The sequence below is a fragment of the Bufo gargarizans genome, chromosome 3, assembly GCF_014858855.1.
Source record: "Bufo gargarizans isolate SCDJY-AF-19 chromosome 3, ASM1485885v1, whole genome shotgun sequence".
Lineage (NCBI taxonomy): Eukaryota > Metazoa > Chordata > Amphibia > Anura > Bufonidae > Bufo > Bufo gargarizans.
Genome location: NC_058082.1, coordinates 263,567,710 through 263,589,581, shown reverse-complemented (window position 1 = coordinate 263,589,581; position 21,872 = coordinate 263,567,710). Strand labels below are relative to the sequence as shown.

Sequence of the window (21,872 nt, the reverse complement as noted above, 5' to 3'; positions counted from 1 at the left end):
TCCTCCTCCTCTCTTTTTTTTTTTTTCATAACGTTATTTGTTTTATTAAGATGTTTCTTAAAAAAGGCAAATATAATATTTTTACACCTTCAAACAAATATAACCATTAGCGTGAGCATATTCTGGACCAATCCTATCTTCCATTTTCCACAACTTCTCATGAGTTTCGAGTATATGGAGGCAGCTAAACTTATGTAATCTACCCCAAAAAAATAAAAAATCTGAGGATAAGTGGGAGTCTGTGAACTGGGACATCCACAGAAAGGGACACTAGAAAGGGACCTCTGGAGCTCTTTTTAGAAGACTGCACAAATACCTCATGCTGTAGATACTGAATTGTATGCAATACAACTCTGTACCATGTGTACTTATGGTTATTTCATAGCTCATTCGCCACAAAATTCATGTGCAAGTGTGCATGTCAAATAACCCTGACCTGGAGTGAAATAGTTGGACTAGCCACTCATGGGAACTGGCACAACCTCCCTGCATAAGGATTTATCTTCTAATTTATGTGTGCTGAGGGCAAGACTTGATGTATGACTGGACTAAAGGCCAGCCAGTAATAATTGTAGTCACATCCAGTTATGTTAAATAGGTCACATTAGCGGAAAACAGGTCAACAGAAAGGAACTCTTAAGCTCCTGCCAACAGAAATGATACCTCATTTGTTTAATTATAACAAAAATAAAGATGCTCCATCGAGCCGCTCTGCTCATAGCTTTATTGACACATCCTGGAAGGAATATTAGTTTAATATACAGAAGGATGAGTGGCAGGAATCCCATAATTATACTGAATAAGATATGTTGAGTGTCACAAGGTGTAACAACATCTAAAATATCAATAACCTTGTACAAATGCCGGTCTTGATAAATGACCCTCATTGACTGTACAAATCAATCCCTTGGCCTGTTTTTTTTTTTACAATTCATTATAGCAAGTAAAATGTATTATCCTTGAGTCAAGACTGCTTAGCTCATGGAGGATTCCCTGAATCGGATGTCACTGTAGCAAACTCTCAACTTTCATAAGTATTAGGGGGGTCAGTTAATATCAGAAATACACATATATTAGGCAGCAGCCCGTCTGATTCATAATTTCCAATGACCATAACAGTCAATGATCACTGTGTCTATGGCCCATGGGGTTGCCGTAAAGCAATTTATTTTTATGCTTTGTAAATGCTGTTAAGAACAGCTCAGGCAAGATGGCTGCAATCATAATAATGTTCAGGAAATAGAAAAAATACATCTGCAATCAGAAAATAAAATCTGATGGATATGTGCTGCTATCTGGTTTTAACTGGCAGATAAAAAATTGTATGGCACATTTCCTTTAAAACTTAAAGGGAACCTGTCACCTGGATTTTGGGTATAGAGCTGAGGACATGGGCTGCTAGATGGCCGCTAGCACATCCGCAATATCCAGTCCCCAAAGCTCTCTGTGCTTTTATTGTGTTAAAAAAAAACGATTTTATAGATATGTAAATGAACCTTAGATGAGTCCTGTCTCGTCCATGCTTCAGAGATGAGTCCAGAGTTCTCTGACTCTGAGCCTAGCCACGCCCACTGTGAAGGAGCCCAGCACCGCCCCGCATCCTCCGAATCTCCTCCTTGCTTCCCATCGTCACAAATCTAGAGCGCCGTAATCTTGCGATGCGTGAGCTAGCGCATGCGCAATTCGTTCCCTGAGGCTGATGCCAGCACAGGGAAGGAAGACTATGCCGACACTGCGCATGAGCTAGCTCGCGCATCGCGAGATTACGGTGCTCTAGCTTTGTGACGTCGGGGAGCAAGGAGGAGATTCGGAGTATGCGGGGCAGTGCTGGGCTCCTTCACAGTGGGAGTGGCTGGCCTCTGAAAACGTTAGTAGCCTCATTTACATATATATAAAATCGTTTTTTTGACACAATAAAAGCACACAGAGCTATGGGGAATGGATATTGCGGATGTGCTAGCAGCGATCTAGCATCCAATGTCCTCAGCTCTATACCCAAAATCCAGATGACAGGTTCCCTTTAATTAATGACGCCTAGATCAGTGAAGGCTTACCTCCGACACTCCAGCTGTGGTGAAACCACGACTCCCAGCATGCTCCATTCATTTCTATGAAATTCTGAGAAAAACCAAGCAAGCATACACCTTGGGAGTCATAGTTTTACCACAGCTGGAGTGCCGAAGGTCAGCCATCACAGCCCTAGGTCTTTATAAGTATTCCACCTCTGGATGTCAACAACAATCTTCCTAATTGCTGGCAATCTCAAAAAGTGTGAGAAACAGAGTCTTCCCACCACGAATACTTATCACATATGGTTAGGGTGAAGGAAAATTAGTAATATACTGTATGTGTAAAGGAAAGTGGTTACCTCATTAAAAAGGCGCATCATCTTCATGAAAGATCCTGTATCCCGTTCTTCCCCTGTTATACTTTCTATCTGAGGCTCAGTACTTCTCAAAAAAGAATCTAAGCTTTTTAATGTAGTAGTTGTCTACAATAAAGAAAATGTGATAAGAATAACTAGGTAGACTACTAAAAGACATTCAATTACTTTTTTATTTTCTTCTGCGTAAAGTTAGGCTATATGTGTTGTGAACTCAGACAGCCTTTTCTGGCAGAGGAACGGACTGCAGGAGTTCACCATATACGGTAATGTATGGCCGTGCACCCCCAGATCTCCACGGGCCATAGTGAGATCAGCCACTTTCTGGCATAAATGCCAGCTTTTGGTAGGACAAAAACTCCTGCATACATTATGGTCAATGGAGATCTAGCAGTGTGCATCTGTGTCCGACTGTGCCGATACGGTGAACTCCGGCAGTCTGTTCTGGAACACGCTACCAGAGTTCACCACACATATGTTAAATTAGCCATTGCTAGTTTTGTTCATACGATTTTATTGTTGTAAGAGGCATTATCTTTAAACCTTTTCACATTTAGAGATTTTAACCAAACTGAAACAAACTTTGCCTGGTTAGGAGATCTCAAGACAGCAGGTGTTTCATTTGCAAGTAACTGATATGTATATCATTTATCTGTGCTGATGGCAAGATTCAACATTTGGTATTTGCAATATCTGCATTACAATTAACACAACAGATCAGATGGGACCCTGGAATAAAATCTGAAAAGGGTAGACATCACAAGATATCTAACTGAAAATTTTGGCTAACATGTGAATAAGCAAAACTCCATGGTCTAATCACCAAAGCTATGTGTGTTTTCATTTTCTCCTTTTATCTTCTCTTGAATTTAAAGGAAGCCTTTCACCTGGAAATTCACTGTTAAACAAGGCATACTGTCTTGTAGGGCTAGCTCCGCTAATTGTAATAATACCTTTCACTTACTGATCCATTGATTCATGCTTTTTAAACCACGTGCATATGAGCAGTTAAGTGCACAACTGCCCGAGTCACTCTGTGCACCCATGCTCCTCTACTTTGCTCTGGCAGACTTTCCCTTTTCTACATCAGAAAGAAAAACATGGAGACCTTGCAGGGTGAGGGGACAGCAGTTCAGTGTCACTGGTCTGATATGGCTGCCCTTACACAGGACTCAGAGCAGTGCCTTGAGATGAGACTCCATCCCCTCTGTCTCTGCAAAGCCAGGTGTGTTGGGAAATGTAGGATGCATTGGGAAAACCATATCAAAGGGGAGGAAGGAATCAAGGAATCAAGATGGCAGACAACCCACACACTGAACATCAAATAAACCAGGTATACACAAGGCATACTCAAGAGCCTCTCTCCTGTTCTTTAATAATGGCCTATCATACACTATATAGGCCCAAACAAATCCTGGAGTGCTTCTTTAACTGTCCAAAATCCATATGTTGTCTGCCTTGTTTTGATGCACACAAGTTTAAAAAGGCAAACACACAAGAAAGTCCTTTGGTCAATTATGATGTACAGGAAACCACCATGCTAATATTCCAAGAGGCCATCTTCTAAATTTGCAGCTACACACTCTGCTACTTGTTAGGGAATATAACGCAAAGTCCTAATATACACCAATGTACACATATGTGATATCATTTGGATAATCCTTTCTACGTTCAGAGTAATAAGGCATCACCAATCATACCAAGAAAAGCAAGTCACCTGGTCTATGAGGTACTTTGTAAAGATCCACATCCACTGGAGGGCATAAGCACTAAGAACCTGTTTGATAGGACGAAAATCCACTAGAATCCATCTGCATTGCTGATGATCTGGAAGTATTTGAATGCTGTCTCTGGCATCCTGATATAAAGAAAATAACATTATAGGATATTTTGGCAATGTGTACTATAATGTGTATGGGAATATGCTGTGACTAATAATAAAACATACACAGAGGACATGGTTCCTTAGTGAATGAACAGTCTAGCTCTAGCCTAGGGATCAACTGACATTTTGGCAGAGAAAGGGCGGGTTGGTGTTAAAAACATTCCTCCACCCAACAGCCATTTCCAGAATGAGCCATATAACAATTAACGGGTCACTGACTTTTGGTAAAACTTTTGCTGTCATATAGACATATCAACAGTTTTGATCCCTAAGGGTTCTGAGCGCTGAGACTCCCACCCACTGCTAGAACAGGAAGAGAGAAGTGAGTGCATAGCGTATTCTCTCTCCTCACTCCAGAAAACAGGCTCAATAGAAGTCTAGCGGCCCATATCGATTTCGTCCTCTGCAGTGAGGAGAGAGAACACCATGTGTGAGCGCTTCTCCCTTGTCATTCTAGTGATAGGTGGAGTTCTCAGTGCTCAGACCTCCACTGATCAAAACCATTGATATGTCTCTATGGCATATAAAATGTTTTCTAAAACTCAGTGAAGCTTCAAGTAGCTACTGCATGAAAACCTTTCACATATAGGTTATAACTACGGAATGTAAATTTGATGACTACAAACCTTGTAAGCAGAGATTTTAGAGTCAAAGTCTTCTAACAGTGGTCCATCACTCTCTGCTGTAACTGCAGGCAGAATAAATGCTCTTTCTGCGGCTATCAATGAACTAGCGTGAGACTTTCTATCTGCAGAGCCATTGCTGCATGAGAAGAGGCAAACATTAGTAAAGATATGACAGCTATTTTGCATCTACTGCTCAAACCCGTGGGTCAAATAGTAAATAAAATAAAGTGTTCATTTAGAAGCTAAAATTTGCAGAAAATCACAATAAACTGGCTTAGTGATTAAATGCACCAAATGAGAAACATGTTTCCTGTGTGAAATTAAATTGTTATACTCTCTTATAAATGTACGTGGCAATGTTATTACATAGACATACAAGACAGGATATTCTATTTATTAGAAGATCCTCAGATTTCTACAGTCCCACAAAAATATTCTTTATAGTTAAGTTAAAGCCAGACCATAATTATGAACATTTTTGTATTTAAACTTATATCCCCAGATATTCAAGAAATAATGTTAGAATAGTGTCACGTGCTGTATCAATTAATCAACTTTTCTGTGTCTACCTCATTAAATATGCAGAGGTGGACGCACATGCTCAGTCCTGCTTTTCTCTTTACTTCTTCAGGTATGTGTGGGATTCCTGGTGTGGCAAGTCTGCTGCATCTAAAGCTGCAGAGCCTTCTCTGCTTGTCAGAAGAGTTACTGAGCAAGTACAATTACATTTACACCGTCTCACTCTTTTACTACTTTCTCAGTATCTCCTCTAACAAGTAGAGAAGATAGCTCCAGCTTTAGAAGCAGCCTGCTCATCAAACCAGGGATCTTTGCGTACCTGAAAAAGCAGAAAATTTACTGAAGTGGACACAAAAAGGCTATTTTATTGAAACCTCAGGTGACACTATTCTATATTCATGGAATATCTGGGGATATAAGCATTTTTAATAAGTGTAAATATACAGTGTTCATAATTATGGCTTGGATTTAACTATAAACTTTAAAGAAGTTGTTCGACCTGTAAGTTAAAGCCACTGACCTTTTACCTGTGTTCCGTTCCAGACGTGCTGCTGCTCCTGGTACCCTATGGACTGGAAGTGTACTATCCTGTTTATAACTGCAGCCATTCTTTGGCCTCAAGGGTCAAGTGCCACTTGGAGACGCGTCAACGCTCATGCCAAAGAATAGCTGCAGCAGTGCACATTATGACGGGCAGAGTGTTACTCTTCTGTCCACTGGGGACCAGAAGCAGTGGGGACAGGATCCTCAGAGCTGGAACAGAAGAGTGCTGGTGAACAAGTCAGTGGCTTCCTTTTTGTTATGTTAAACGCATTCCAGTTAATTTTACCTTGGTAATCAGACAACCCCTTTAAGCTTTGTAAGGCCTATTGCACACGACCGTATGCGTTTTTCAGTATTTTGCGGTCCGCAAAAAATACGGATGATGCCCGTGTGAATTCAGTTTTTTGCGGAATGGAACATCTGGCCCCTAATAGAACAGTACTATCCTTGTCCGTTATGCGGACAATAATAGGACATGTTCTATCTTTGAACGGGACGGAAAAACGGAAATACGGAAACGGAATGAATAGGGAGTACATTCCATTTTTTGCGGACTCTTGGAAATGAATGATTCTGTATACGGACCATATACAGAACACAAAAAAAGGAACATAAACGGAAAAAAACGTTGGTTTGCAAGAGGGCTAAGATTCATGGTACAGGTAAAGCAAAAATGTAAAGGTTACTGTTCTCTTCTCACGCATTGAAAGATAATGTTAGTGTTATGCGAAAAAGATGCATATTATTAAACACATGCATGCAGTTTTTCACTGACTTGTATGCAAATACTGTAATAATAATATAACTGGCACATTCGGAAGTTAGAAAACATCATATACAGTTTTTTGCTGTTACATGGGCACCATTTATCTCTCTCTACAGATGTATTAGTCACAGATTGCTCTTCTTGTGCCACGCTATGGTACAGGAAAAAGGGAAGGGAGGAGGTACACATAAGAAGCTGCTGACTGGCTACTCATATGGATGAGAACATCAGCAAGGGAAAGTGGCAGGTAAGTTTTTAGTTAGAGGGCACACTAATAGACTTGGTGGTTGAGATAATAGGGAATGAGATTGACACTTTACAAAGCAACTGTAGTTGGCACTGTTTCTACAGACTGACTGGCACTCTTTGGTGGAAAATGTGCCTGGCAATTTTTACTGGAAACTATGTCTGGGACTGTATAAAGGCATTCTGGCGATATGTGAGGCATTTTTGGCTGGCACTGTGTAAAGGCATTATGGCTGCATGTAGGGTATTTTTAGCTGACATTGTTACGGTAGTCACCTTGGCTGGCACTGTGACTGACCCTGCTTGTAGAGTGGTACTGTAGCTGGCACAGTTTGGATGGCATAATAGTGCCAGCCACTGTAAGGGGGTCACTGTACCTCCCAGTGTAATACACATGCCAGTGGCTACAGGCCTATTAAGAAGAATAGGGCAATTCATGGCATTCAAATAACTGCCATAAGGGTATGGTTGCTACCTATCACTTAGGTTCTGTGGCAGCTGAGTTAAGTGCCAGCAGGAATAAAGTACCACCTACTAAAGAGAGGAATAATATTAGAAGTTACCAAAAGGTTTTGTGATCTCTATACAAATAATGTAACTTTGGTCCGATACTTTTATATAGTCACTAAACTCCACCATGGCCACTAGGGTACATTGTTATTCTATATCATATATATATATATATATATATATATAAAGCTATCTATATATATATATATATATATATATATATATACACAGTTGCAAGAAAAAGTATGTGAACCCTTTGGAATGATATGGATTTCTGCACAAATTGGTCATAAAATGTGATCTGATCTTCATCTAAGTCACAACAATAGACAATCACAGTCTGCTTAAACTAATAACACACAAAGAATTACGTTACCATGTTTTTATTGAACACACCATGTAAACATTCACAGTGCAGGTGGAAAAAGTTTGTGAACCCTTGGATTTAATAACTGGTTGAACCTCCTTTGGCAGCAATAACTTCAACGAAATGTTTCCCGTAGTTGCAGATCAGACGTGCACAATTGTCAGGAGTAATTCTTGACAATTCCACTTTACAGAACTGTTTCAGTTCAGCAATATTCTTGGGATGTCTGGTGTGAATCGCTTTCTTGAGCTCATGCCACAGCATCTCAATCGGGTTGAGGTCAGGACTCTGACTGGGCCACTCCAGAAGGCATATTTTCTTCTGTTTAAGCCATTCTGTTGTTGATTTACTTATATGCTTTGGGTCGTTGTCCTGTTGCAACACCCATCTTCTGTTGAGCTTCAGCTGGTGGACAGATGGCCTTAAGTTCTCCTGCAAAATGTCTTGATAAATTTATTTTTCCTTCGAGAGCAATCCGTCCAGGCCCTGACGCAGCAAAGCAGCCCCAAACCATGATACCCCCCACCACCATACTTCATAGTTGGGATGAGGTTTTGATGTTAGTGTGCTGTGCCTCTTTTTCTCCACACATAGTGTTGTGTGTTTCTTCCAAACAACTCAACTTTGGTTTCATCTGTCCACAGAATATTTTGCCAGTACTGCTGTGGAACATCCAGGCGCTCTTTTGCAAACTGTATACGTGCAGCAATGTTTTTTTTGGACAGCAGTGGTTTCCTCTGTGGTATCCTCCCATGAAATCCATTCTTGTTTAGTGTTTTACGTATCGTAGCTACGCTAACAGGGATGTTCGCATATGCCAGAGACTTTTGTAAGTCTTTAGCTGACACTCTAGGATTCTTCTTAACCTTATTGAGCAGTCTGCGCTGTGCTCTTGCAGTCATCCTTACAGGACGGCCACTCCTAGGGAGAGTAGCAGCAGTGCTGAACTTTCTCCATTTATAGACAATTTATTTTACCGTGGACTGATGAACAGCAAGGCTTTTGGAGATACTTTTATAATCCTTTCCAGCTTTATGCAAGTAAACAATTCTTAATCGTAGGTCTTCTGAGAGCTCTTTTGTGCGAGGCATCATTCACATCAGGCAATGCTTCTTGTGAAAAGCAAACCCAGAACTGGTGTGTGTTTTTTATAGGGCAGGGCAGCTGTAACAAACACCTCCAATCTCATCTCATTGATTGGACTCCAGTTGGCTGACACCATACTCCAATTAGCTCTTGGAGATGTCATTAGTCTAGGGGTTCACATACTTTTTCCACCTGCACTGTGAATGTTTACATGGTGTGTTCAATAAAAACATGGTAACATTTAATTATTTGTGTGTTATTAGTTTAAGCAGTCTGTGATTGTCTATTGCTGTGACTTAGATGAAGATAAGATCACATTTTATGACCAATTTGTGCAGAAATCCATATCATTCCAAATGGTTCACATACTTTTTCTTGCAACTGTATATAGTGACACAGTGAGGGTTTTGTGTCTGGCAAGGCAGGTATTTTCCTCCCAGCATGTGCGGCTGGACTGGTTTACCAGCCAGGTGAGGTCAAATACCGGATGGGAATTTAAGTGTCGGTCCGGGTTTTGGCAGAACCTGGCTGTCCTTAAATAGGCAGCTGGGCTCAACAGAGATGTCTCTGTTTTGGGGATCTGAGGCTTTGTGCCGTGCTGGAGGGCTGAGAGCCGCACACTGGGGAAACAGGCCCCCTAAAGCCTGCTGTGGACTACTGGAGGCAGAACTGCCAGCAAGGTGACTTGTGTTAAATGAACTTTCCATTGTGTGTACATTAACACCAAGACTGCAAAGTTACGTGCTGTTTTGTGCCATTGCCTGAAGTGTGAATAAACACTGATGTTTTGAGTTAAGAACTTGTATTTTGCCTCTGTACTGGCCCGATTACCCTATCTACCAGAGCGAAACCCCACTAAATATATATATATATATATATATATATATAATAGAAGAAAGGGAAGCAGCACACAAAAAAGTGTGTGGGTGCAAAAAATCCTCCAACGAGACCTGTGACCAAGATCCCAAATGTAGATAGTATGAAGAAAAGAAGGCAGCACTCCAATTGATAGTGAAAAGTGGACGATTTATTCACTCATCAGCTCAGCGACGTTTCGGCTCTCACTATGGAGCCTTTTTCCAGCTGAGTAACATGTGCCAAATTACATCTATATATAGTGCAGGTAATTGATTTGATACAAATTGGTATAAAATATAATAAAGTGCAAATGCGTACATATTACAACCATATCGTCAAATTGATCAATGTGACAAGGTAATTCGGGATCACAGCATTATCGATACAGTAATAGACATTTCATAAAGTGAAAGAACGGTACAAAATCAAAAAAGACATCATAATTGTTAATTACAAGTGATCAGTGAACATATGTGTTAAATATAAAAATTAAAACCTTTGAATGTGTCACATCAGGCACGGTGAACATGGTGGGAGCTTGTTGGCGTCCGGAAAGGAACAAGGCGCATGCGCCGTTCCAACCACTATCGCGAGATTCACAGTGAAAGTATAGGAAGTAAAAACCACATCAAAGATGGCCACTTTAGAACATAACTTCAGGGCGCATGCGTGTGCCAAAACACCGCCCATATGGTTTTGACAGATACTATAGTACATGAGCGCCGCAGCAAATAGCAGAACGAGCTGGTCCAAACATCAGGGGCCGGCGGGTCAACGTCGGTCACCAATGGGATATCTGTATTTACATGATGGTACGGTTGCCACACCGTCATCATCAAGTAGTCCAGAATTACAGCTTATCCGCTCCATGGTCCTCATAGCAGTGTGGCGGAATCTGTATACACAAACCACCATCTGCCAGAGGGACACGGAAAGAACTGCATCAGGGCTCAAAATGTGTCAATATAATCAATGTCAATATAATAGGGCAGTGACTGTCAGCGCAGTGCAGCCCAAGTCCCAAAAGGGGCTAGGGTTGCACCACATTGCCGACAGCAACCGCCCCAGAACATCAATTGTAGATACTGTAGAGTACAAAGAAATAAACAAGTAGAAAGAGGTCGCCAACAAGATTCCTACAGTCATCGCCGTATGTGAACATTCGTATGTTGTATTTCAGAATCATATCCTACAGAAAAAGAAGGATATGTAGGATATGATTCTGAAATACAACATACGAATGTTCACATACGGCGATGACTGTAGGAATCTTGTTGGCGACCTCTTTCTACTTGTTTATTTCTTTGTACTCTACAGTATGTGATATAAATATTATATAAATATTACATTGATTATATTGACACATTTTGAGCCCTGATGCAGTTCTTTCCGTGTCCCTCTGGCAGATGGTGGTTTGTGTATACAGATTCCGCCACACTGCTATGAGGACCATGGAGCGGATAAGCTGTAATTCTGGACTACTTGATGATGACGGTGTGGCAACCGTACCATCATGTAAATACAGATATCCCATTGGTGACCGACGTTGACCCGCCGGCCCCTGATGTTTGGACCAGCTCGTTCTGCTATTTGCTGCGGCGCTCATGTACTATAGTATCTGTCAAAACCATATGGGCGGTGTTTTGGCACACGCATGCGCCCTGAAGTTATGTTCTAAAGTGGCCATCTTTGATGTGGTTTTTACTTCCTATACTTTCACTGTGAATCTCGCGATTGTGGTTGGAACGGCGCATGCGCCTTGTTCCTTTCCGGACGCCAACAAGCTCCCACCATGTTCACCGTGCCTGATGTGACACATTCAAAGGTTTTAATTTTTATATTTAACACATATGTTCACTGATCACTTGTAATTAACAATTATGATGTCTTTTTTGATTTTGTACCGTTCTTTCACTTTATGAAATGTCTATTACTGTATCGATAATGCTGTGATCCCGAATTACCTTGTCACATTGATCAATTTGACGATATGGTTGTAATATGTACGCATTTGCACTTTATTATATTTTATACCAATTTGTATCAAATCAATTACCTGCACTATATATAGATGTAATTTGGCACATGTTACTCAGCTGGAAAAAGGCTCCATAGTGAGAGCCGAAACGTCGCTGAGCTGATGAGTGAATAAATCGTCCACTTTTCACTATCAATTGGAGTGCTGCCTTCTTTTCTTCATACTATATATATATATATATATATATATATATATATATTCCACATTTGTAAAACCTCTCAGGTTCCTCCTGACTGCACATACTAGGGTTAGCTTCCCAACCTTACGCTGTAGAGTAATTGCTTACTGGTAATCAAATAAGAATATGCTTTGTTAAGCAGAATTTTACTATTATAGTCAGGAGAAGTAATAGATACTTACTTGTTTGTTAGTGGTAGCTCATTCCCAGCAAGTTCCTGTCCTGGTAATGTCTTAACTATTTGCTTTCCATGCAGGAAATCTTGGAATTGTTCATGAACATCCTTCTTCCATAAATAGGAATATTTGTTTAAACCCTTTAAAAATGCCTATAGAATATAACAGTTTGTTAAAAAAATGTAACCCTGTAATATGATCACCAAGTAAAATATAATGTAATTCGGGACATCCGATAACAGAAGTTGCGGGCATATTAAATGTGCAACCTAGAATAGCAGCTTTCAGTATAAAGCTCTTTATTCAGTTGGTCCAAGTTTGGCCAAACCCACCAAATTTGGCGGGACCAAATGACCATCTTATGTGTACTGGGTTTTCTAACAATGTTCGTTTGTCCTGTGTTGGAAAGAAAAATGGATCTTGAAATTCAACATGCAGGATCCTTTGTTCTTAAAGGAGATATGCTGCTGCCAAAAGTATCTGGTAGCAACTTACTCCCCTCTTCCAATTCAGTATACATGCACACTCCTCCAAACCAAGCATGTGTATGGGCAAGTTGGGGGAAATAGCTATCAGCTGACAGTTGTTGAATGTGTATGGCCACCTTAAAGGTGTTACCCCATGAACAGTATTACTATGGAATGAACAGGGGGACTTTAAATGAAATATTATTTTAATATACACACTATAAAAATGTAATGTTTTTTTATGTACATTACATTCTCTGGCAGCGCCCCCTGCTGTTTCTCACATGGCCGAAATTCGAATCTCCCTTCTTCTGCATTCAGAGTCGAACTAATAATGATCACATAGTGAAGCTGCCCAGACACTTTTCAGTCATTCATCCTTACTTCTAAATTCAACATATACAGCTATATCGTACAGTGGAGAAGGAAATTACATCCCGTTACACAGTGCTATTTATTACAGGAATCTCTGGTACTGTGTATGAGGGATTATTTTTTATGCATAAGGAAGAATGGGTTAACAAGAGCTGATTGCAATGCGCTCCTGGGGCTGCAGGTGCTTGACCGCTTGCTGTCCACCCATAGAAAGAGAGAAGTCCTTCAGATAATTTGAATGAAAAAAGAGAAAAAAATGAAAATCACATTGGAGAACAGCATCTTTGCATTAAAGATTTGCTGTGCACCATAGTTAGAATAATGGTGTGATTACTCCAGATATTTGTATTTTTCCTTTATTTCTGGGATAACGCCTTTAAGGAGGGTTGTGCTGCAAGTACACATTGGAGACCCAACCTCAGGATAGGTGATCAATATCTGATCGGCAGGGGTCCGACTCCTAGCATCCCTGTCGATCACATGTTGTAAGAGGAGCTGGTGCTCGTACAAGCACTGCTTCCTCTTCAAGATTACTCTGCATGTCGTCTCGCTTGCAGGGGCAGCACAATGTAATTACAAATACTTATCCCAATCACTTGAATGGAACAAGCACTTTTAATTACATTGTGCTGCCCCTGCAAGTGAGATGAAGTGCAGTGTAATCTTGAAGAGGAAGCAGCGCTTGTACAAGCACCACCTCCTCTTCAAACAGCTGATCAATGGGGGTGCCATCAGTTGGGGTAGGTCAACAACAGGTACCGCTGCGCAACCCCTTAAAGGGGTTTTTATTGTGCAAATGTATTGTGAGCGTAGAGCTAGGGCAGCCAAATTGTCACCAAATAGTTTGAGCAGTACAACATAGAGTTTGTATACTTTACAAACCCGAACTGTTTTATCAGCTACATTTCAGAATGAAAGTAAAAAGTGGCATAAATATTCTGATGAACCTAAAGCAGATTTCAGATTGTGTGGATACATATCTGTGTGGATATATTCAGGTTGCCTTCAGATTACATAGCATTTTTTTGTGACGGGATCTCTTTAAGGTGTCTCCGCAGAGAATGTAGTACAGTGCATGGCCAACTCTGCAAATTATAAAATCTCTAATTTCTAAGATTCTCAAGCCGCCCTGTATGGCATCAATAGTCCTGGTCTGCAATTACATGTCTCCCAATTCTAGAGATTTAAGCGATCATAAACTGTATTTTTTTTTAACCATTTTTGCAAGTTTTTATGCACAGCATTGGTGTCAGAAGAATGGCAGATTAGATATCTAATAAAGTATCCTACGAGTTTATAAAAAAACCTTCACAATACACAGACTTGACTCATAGCTAAAACCTGTATCTACAAAGATGGTTTAGGTGTGATAAATGTCAGCAGACTTCTATCGTTAATAACTTATGCTTGATTGTTCGATAATCCAAAAGAAAACTCCCCGCTTCTCTCAAGCAGACTAACGCCTCTCTAAGGCCCCTTGCAAACGAGCGTTCCTCTCGCAGCGAGTCTGCAACGCAGCTCCCGGCCTGACCTCCCAGCACTGACGGGATTCACATAGCATTATATTGATTTATGATGCTAGGTAACCCTTACAGTTCTGGAATGTATTGGATAACACTGGCAGCATTATGCCAGTGTTATCCAATACATTCCAGAACTGTAAAGGTTACATAGCATCATAAATCAATATAATGCTATTTGACCCCGGCAGCGATGGGAGGTCAGGCCGGGCGCTGCGTTGTGGACTCGCTGCGGGAGGAACGCTCGTCTGCAAGAGGCCTAAAAGTTTAACTTCCCTTGATGGTCCAAAATAATAGACAGTTGTCACTAATCTCAATGCTCTTCACCTTACCTCCTCTTTTAAAAATAATAACTTCTGTGAATAGATAATATCACATTCTGCCAGGTGAAATATTTCATAGTCCCTGAATACCTCTAATAGAGAATGAAATCTCTCCATTTCTCTGTCAGTCTAACCACCTATCCTCTTGAATCTATTCCCTTACATCTAGTTTCTACTCACTGATGCTTCAATTGACCAACATGTTCATCCTATAAGAACTCTACCGCTACCTATAGTACTTTCTTTTGGATGCCTAATAAAATGATTTGCATTCTTTCCACTGACAGAGCAATACACACCACATGATTTTTGGCTGAACCTGCAGATTTGTGCAGGATCGGGCAGCTATTTAACGTCTATGTGGGCATCATGACTTTTCCGGACAGTAGATGTTGGGAGGAAAGAGGGATTGAGCAACTGGATATTAACATGCCTGATCATTTTGTTCTCAAGGAAGATAAGCCGGTAAGAGCAGTGTCTGGCAGCATATTAAGGTGGGTTTAGATGGGCCCATGGTGTGGCCAAATGTCAGATAGGAGGCATTCCTTACCAACAGTCGGTTGCTCACTCAGTGAAGAAGACCCCTGTATTTACATGCAGTGATCTCCTTCACAGTATGACATTCATTGTTTCCAGGCAGCAGATCGCTGTTTAGATGGCACGAATTGCTGCCCAAAAATGATGACTGATGTTCCCGTATGAACGACAGCATTGCTTGTTCATCAGATGATTGGCGGCACATTTAGATGGCCAGGTTATCGGGAACGAGTTTAGGTCACTGAGTTTTAATATTGAACAGCAATAACCTAAATAAAGGAAAAATTCAGCTCAGCTATATATGCATCTGTATCAGTTGTGACTAGTTCATGCACTATTAGGGTACGACCAAATGGGGTGGTCATATCGTGGTTTCGATGCTACCATACTGTGATTGAGTACAGCTCAGCAATACAAGACTCAGCGAGCTTTAATTAAAGTATTTAGGACAACACTGTTTAGTCAGTCTGTATTGTTAATGGCTGTGCGGTATCGTGGGGTGTTGCAGGGCCATTAACAATGCAGACTGTCTTTACAGTGTGGTCCTCATCACTTCAATCAGAGCCCACTGCAGCTCGTATGACCTTGCCGTGTGATCGTACCCCAATGGACCAGATCTTCTCTCTGGTGCTTTCTTATTAGTAGTATCTGTTTTAACATTCATAAAAGTTTATGAAGACGATCTAAAATGAAGAAGAGCTGAAAGAAATTAGCAGAATACTTTTTGACTAATAAGTCCAATAAAGATTACCAAAAAATCTCATCAAGAATACTCAGCTTGTGCATTAGTTTACTGACAAGGGATACACAATTTAAATAATGTATCATCCATTATTATTTTGGTGAATATTATAATTGGACTTGCACATAGCATTGTTTATGTTAATATAATTAAATTGCTTTTTTTTAACTATGCAGTAGAGTGGGGATGCAATTCATGGAGCAATACTGCCACCTGGTGGCAAAAACATGGCTGTGCAGGTCATATTTATATCATTACATTTCTCACCTGACACTCAATAACACCATTGTCCACCTGCTGTAGTATGTGGCCAACTAACTCCAAAGCGTCATCATCTTCTGACACATATACTTGATATCCTCCCTGAAATACAGTCATGGTTTACTTTTACTACAATGAATAATTAATATACTGTATATTGGATAATAATGTTTAATTGCCACATACTAAAACATTTTTGTGATTAAAGGGAATAATGAAATGAGATCTAGAAACAGTTCATAGTATATGGCACATGGTGGACAGATCATGTCACCTGGTAGAAAACTATGATTTAAAATGTTCATCAATCTATGTGTCATATGGCCAGATGCATTTACATGATTGTACAGAATCTATCTGCATTCAGGTGAGAAAACATTCAGACAGAAGTAATATAATATGAGTGTATGAGAGCAGAATATTTAGTGCAAAGAATGGAATATAATTCCAGTAGGACAAAGTAGGCAAAACCTCCCGAAACAAAACCCTCCGGTTGCCATTAAGTATACAGCTGGATGTGGCCTTAATCATATCTTTTCTCTGTCGTTTTGTGTTACCTTAACTGTAGATGGAAGACCCTTTATATGTGACCCTCTAAGGAGAAACATTTTAAGCCATTCCTCTATATTCTCGATCACACTTGTATCAGAAGTGCTTTTATCAAGTGGTGGATTAAAGGCGACTTCCCCATTAATCAATTCAACGTCAATGCTAAGAGCAGGTACATACTGTGGGAGAGAAAGAACTTTTAGCTACATAATCATCCATCTAATAAATAAGCAACAGCATACCGTATGCATCTTCAGATCTTTTATTTCACTGGTTGTGGTAAGTGACTGGTCAAGTGGCCATTGAGAAAATGCCTCATTCATTACATGTTAATATTCACATAAGGAGTAAATATCTTAATACTACATGGCATGAATAGTGAGTCAATAACAGATCTGTCGATAACCCAGATGGCATCTTAAAGTAATCTCACTTCATGTAAACATTTAAAGTGGAATTAACTAAGGGTCCATTCACACGTCCGTTGTTTCTTTCCTGATCTGTTCCGTTTTTTGCGGAACAGATCTGGACCAGATCTGTACCCATTCATTTTCAATGGGTCCTGAAAAAAAATCAGACATTGTGCTGTCCGATTTTTTTCAGGACCCATTGAAAATGAATGGGTCCAGATCTGGTCCAGATCTGTTCCGCAAAAAACGGAACAGATCAGGAAAGAAACAACGGACGTGTGAATGGACCCTAAGACTACTTTCACATATGAGTCAAAGATATCTGGCTGGCTGTTCTGGCAGGGGAACTGCTGCCGGTGTTCACCATATAAAAAAATAGCCAGATACAGTACTGTCATTCACCGCAAGAGCCCATTGACTATATTGAGACCCAGAAGGGATCCGGCTAGTTTCCAGCATGAGTTGTATTGGAAGGGAGCAGTAGCAGTAGTGACTAATAAAAATTAACTTTTAATAAATAAATGGTAAAAAGCGTAAGGGAATAGCATCAAATGTCCCTAAAACATCAAGCCCCAAAAGAAAACCAAACAAAGAGTCCTAGTGGACCCAAAAAGCACCACGTACAAATGCTTGACCCTTAGTAGGGTGTATAGGGTGGACAGGTAAATCAGTAAGTAGTTCTTACCCGTCCGGAGCTTCAGTAGCGTATGGACGTGGCTTTGCATCGAAGTAGGTGTATAGTGGCTCTGTGGGACACTATACCTTTTTTGTCTTGTTTTAGTTATACTATATCATCTATTTTTTTTTGTTAGTTTTTCTTTGGTTTTTATGGTGGCAGTTTTTTTTAATGTATTTAGCACAGTTCTCTTTCCCTTTTAGCCTTACAGATTTTTGGTAAGTGATAGGGATGTGTAGGGTCCTGTAATAGGGTAAGGTTCCGGACGGGGGCACTCTTTTCAGGCCGATGACTCTGTATTAGGAGGTCATTAGGGTCCGTTAGCCGAAGTAGGGTGCACTAGGGTCAGTATAGTACCTGACTCTCTGTCTTTATCTGCCAGGTGTGGCGTCAAGAGTGAACACAACATCTACATTATCAAGATGATTGAATGACAACACATGCAAGTGGTTCCTGGGCCGTATCGATATCCTGCCAGCCAGATGGACTGATGTGCTGACAGAGGCACAACCTCAATAAGACAGAGCCACTATACACCTACACCTGCAGAGACACGTCCATACGCTACTAAAGCTCCGGACGGGTAAGAACTACTTACTGATTTACCTGTCCATCATATACACCCTACTAAGGGTCAAGCATTTGTACGTGGTGCTTTTTGGCTCCACTAGGACTCTTTTTTTTGGTTTTCTTTTGGGGCTTGATGTTTTAGGGACTTTTGATGCTATTCCCTTACACTTTTTACCATTTATTTATTAAAAGTTAAGGCTCCTTTCACACTAGCGTTCGCTGGTCCGCTCGTGAGCTCCGTTTGAAGGAGCTCACGAGCGGACCCGAACGCAGCCGTCCAGCCCTGATGCAGTCTGAATGGAGCGGATCCGCTCAGACTGCATCATTCTGGCGGCGTTCAGCCTCCGCTCCGCTCGCCTCCGCTTGCAGCGTTCGGGTGTCCGCCTGGCCGTGCGGAGGCGTGCGGATCCGTGCGGATCCATCCAGACTTACAATGTAAGTCAATGGGGACGGATCCATTTGAAGATGCCACAATGTGGCTCAATCTTCAAGCGGATCCGTCCCCCATTGACTTTACATTGAAAGTCTGGACGGATCCGTCCGAGGCTATTTTCACACTTAGCTTTTTTTTTGCCATTTTAATGCAGACGGATCCGTTCTGAACGGAGCCTCCGTCTGCATTATTATGAGCGGATCCGTTCAGAACGGATCCGCCCGAACGCTAGTGTGAAAGTAGCCTTAGTTTTATTAGTCACTACTGCTCCCTTCCAATACAATTGTTGATTACAGTGCGGTAGTCTGCGGGAGGTACACTCTGTACCACTGCAGATGGGCACAATTAGCAGATTTGTTATTTCCAGCATGAGTACAGTCATTTGGAGGGACATTAACTATTGCAAGTAATGGTTTTTGTAAAGTCGAATCACAACACTCATGGCGGAAACCGACTGGATCCCCACCAGGTCCCATTATAGTCAATGGAGTCTGGCGGTGCTCTGGCCCTATCCAGCTATGCTGGATACAATGAACTCTGGCAGACTGTTCCTCTCCAGAAACAGCCTGCCGGATTTACCGCATATGTGAAAGTAGCCTGACAGAGGGATGTTCAATAGAAGTAAGGACTCGTTGTGCCACAACAAAAAAAATTCTACATTTTACAAACCAGCACCTGGATCTGACTACTTTGTAATAGCATGTAATGAAAAACTTAGTATAGCCACTAAGGGCGTCATTTATCAGGCGTATTTCAGGCGCAGATTGAGGCGCAATGGTTAGTTGCTCTGCAATCTGGGACTTTTCCCCGCTCATGGCAGGTAAAAAATTGTGGGCATGGCGTGGGCCGGCCCGTCCCATTTACTATTTTCTACGCCTGTTTTAGGCATAGGAAATGTTCTAAATGTAATAAAGCAAGGAAGCTTTCTTATGTGAAGTTATGAAGAGGCCAGCGTCTCTTCATAATTTTGGCGGATCCACCACCAGCTTCAGGGTTTATTAAGACCGGCGTCTAAAACTCCGGTCTTAATAAATGTGCCCCTAAGTTATTAAATAAATTCTATCTGTATAGTACCACCTGCTGTTTTTTCTTTTCCCTATTTCTCTGTCCATCTCATTGAGGTGGACGCACATTCTCATTTTATCCTTCAACTGCCACCAGCCATATCTCCTGTTAGAAGCTGTGACAGTTACAAGTAGTGAGCACATATCCTCTGAGAAAGGACGCGCCCCTGACCTGTAGCAGAAAGGATACACACCCTCAGCTTTCAGCTTGAAATAAATCTAACAGAGCAATAGGATCATTAAAAGGAGATCTCTGGATCCATGTGAGGTACAGGGCTGAAGTGCTGATTCTAGCTATGTCGGAGATTTGTTGTGTGCTATATGATGTCTTAGTTTCATTTTTTTACATCAATCATAACATAACCCCTTTAATTCTTCTTACATGGTAGTCCAGCAATGTATTTAGCAGTGCAGCCAGGCTGGATATAGTAACTTTCTTTAGACCTTGCAGAACGATGGCATCAATGTGCATAATGAATTCCTGCCATGCAGGTGATGCTTCACTAATACAACACGCTGTAAAGGACTGCTGAACAAGGGTGTGAATCTTTTGTCCATCAGGAACGAGTAAAGCTTCCAGCTCAGACTCAATTTTTCTAAAAAGCACATAAAACAATTGATTGTCAACATAATTTATAATTTACGTAAACGTAAGATTTGTAAATGCTTTCACATATCAGTAGTATGATCGTGCCTATTTTGACACAGTAAGGGGTTGTGTCTGGCAAGGCAGGTATTTTCCTCCCAGCATGTGCTGCTGGGCTGATTTCCAGCCAGGTGAGGTCAAATACCAGACCGGAGTTTAAGTGCCGGTCTGGGTTTTGGCAGAACCTGGCTGTCCCTAAATAGGCAGCTGGGCTCAGCAGAGATGTCTCTGTTTTTTGGGATCTGAGGCTATGTGAGAGCTGGAGGGCTGAGAGCCGCATGCGGGGGAAACAGGCCCCCTAACGCTTGCTGTGGACTACTGGAGGCAGAACTGCCAGCAAGGTGACTTGTGTTATATGAACTTTCCATTGTGTGTGAATTAACACCAAGACTGCAAAGTTATGTGCTGTTTGGTGCAAATGCCTCAAATGTGAATAAACACTGACGTTTTTAGTTAAGAACTTGTATTTTGCCTCTGTACTGCGCCCGCTTACCCTGTCTACCAGAGCGAAACCCCACACTATATACAGCCACAAATTACTTCTCTTATGCAGAGACAGCCACTAGACAGTAGCATCCTGCTGTTTTTCACTTTTGGCATGGAGTTATATGACCTCCATGTGCTGTAGTATGATACTGTTCAAGATGATTCTATGAAAGAGTACCTTCAGACTATGATCACACTTTGGGGTACACACCAAGAAAACTTCTTGCGCATACCCTGAATGTAGACATAGACCCCTTTGGACTGTGGTACTATGCCCTGCCATACTTTTTTTTACTGTATAGAAAACAACAGACTGCACTTGCTTAGCGTAGAAACACATACAGCATGTGATATAGCATGCCACATTTTTTAAACTGCAGGCATACACAGACACAGGAAGCCCTATTACAACTTTATGCAACAAAGAACCATAATACGGCCATGTACATAAAGCCTTAAAGAGAGTGGCCCAGATTCAGGTAGATTTGCCCATTACTTACACCTGAGCCGCTCAGCTGAATTTCTCTGCGCTGGAGCAATTTTGCCAAATTGCCACCTGATTCAGGAATCGTTTGTTCATTTAATTTGCTCCTGTTTAAGGCAAAGCTGAGGGCGCAAGGCCGTGCAAGTCA

At 41.2% G+C, this 21,872-nt stretch overlaps 1 protein-coding gene across 1 annotated transcript in view; it reads right to left on the bottom strand.

The window, feature by feature from the left end:
* LOC122931526 (dynein beta chain, flagellar outer arm-like) overlaps positions 1–21,872 on the bottom strand; it is a 466,905-nt gene that overhangs the window by 394,892 nt on the left and 50,141 nt on the right. The window contains exons 19-25 of the mRNA XM_044285594.1: positions 20,491–20,704; positions 16,964–17,134; positions 16,413–16,508; positions 12,188–12,333; positions 4,895–5,030; positions 4,101–4,241; positions 2,369–2,491 (exon numbers count right to left, since the gene is read on the bottom strand). Of these exons, the coding sequence (XP_044141529.1) occupies positions 2,369–2,491; positions 4,101–4,241; positions 4,895–5,030; positions 12,188–12,333; positions 16,413–16,508; positions 16,964–17,134; positions 20,491–20,704 (1,027 nt within the window). The remainder of the gene's footprint in view (positions 1–2,368; positions 2,492–4,100; positions 4,242–4,894; positions 5,031–12,187; positions 12,334–16,412; positions 16,509–16,963; positions 17,135–20,490; positions 20,705–21,872) is intronic.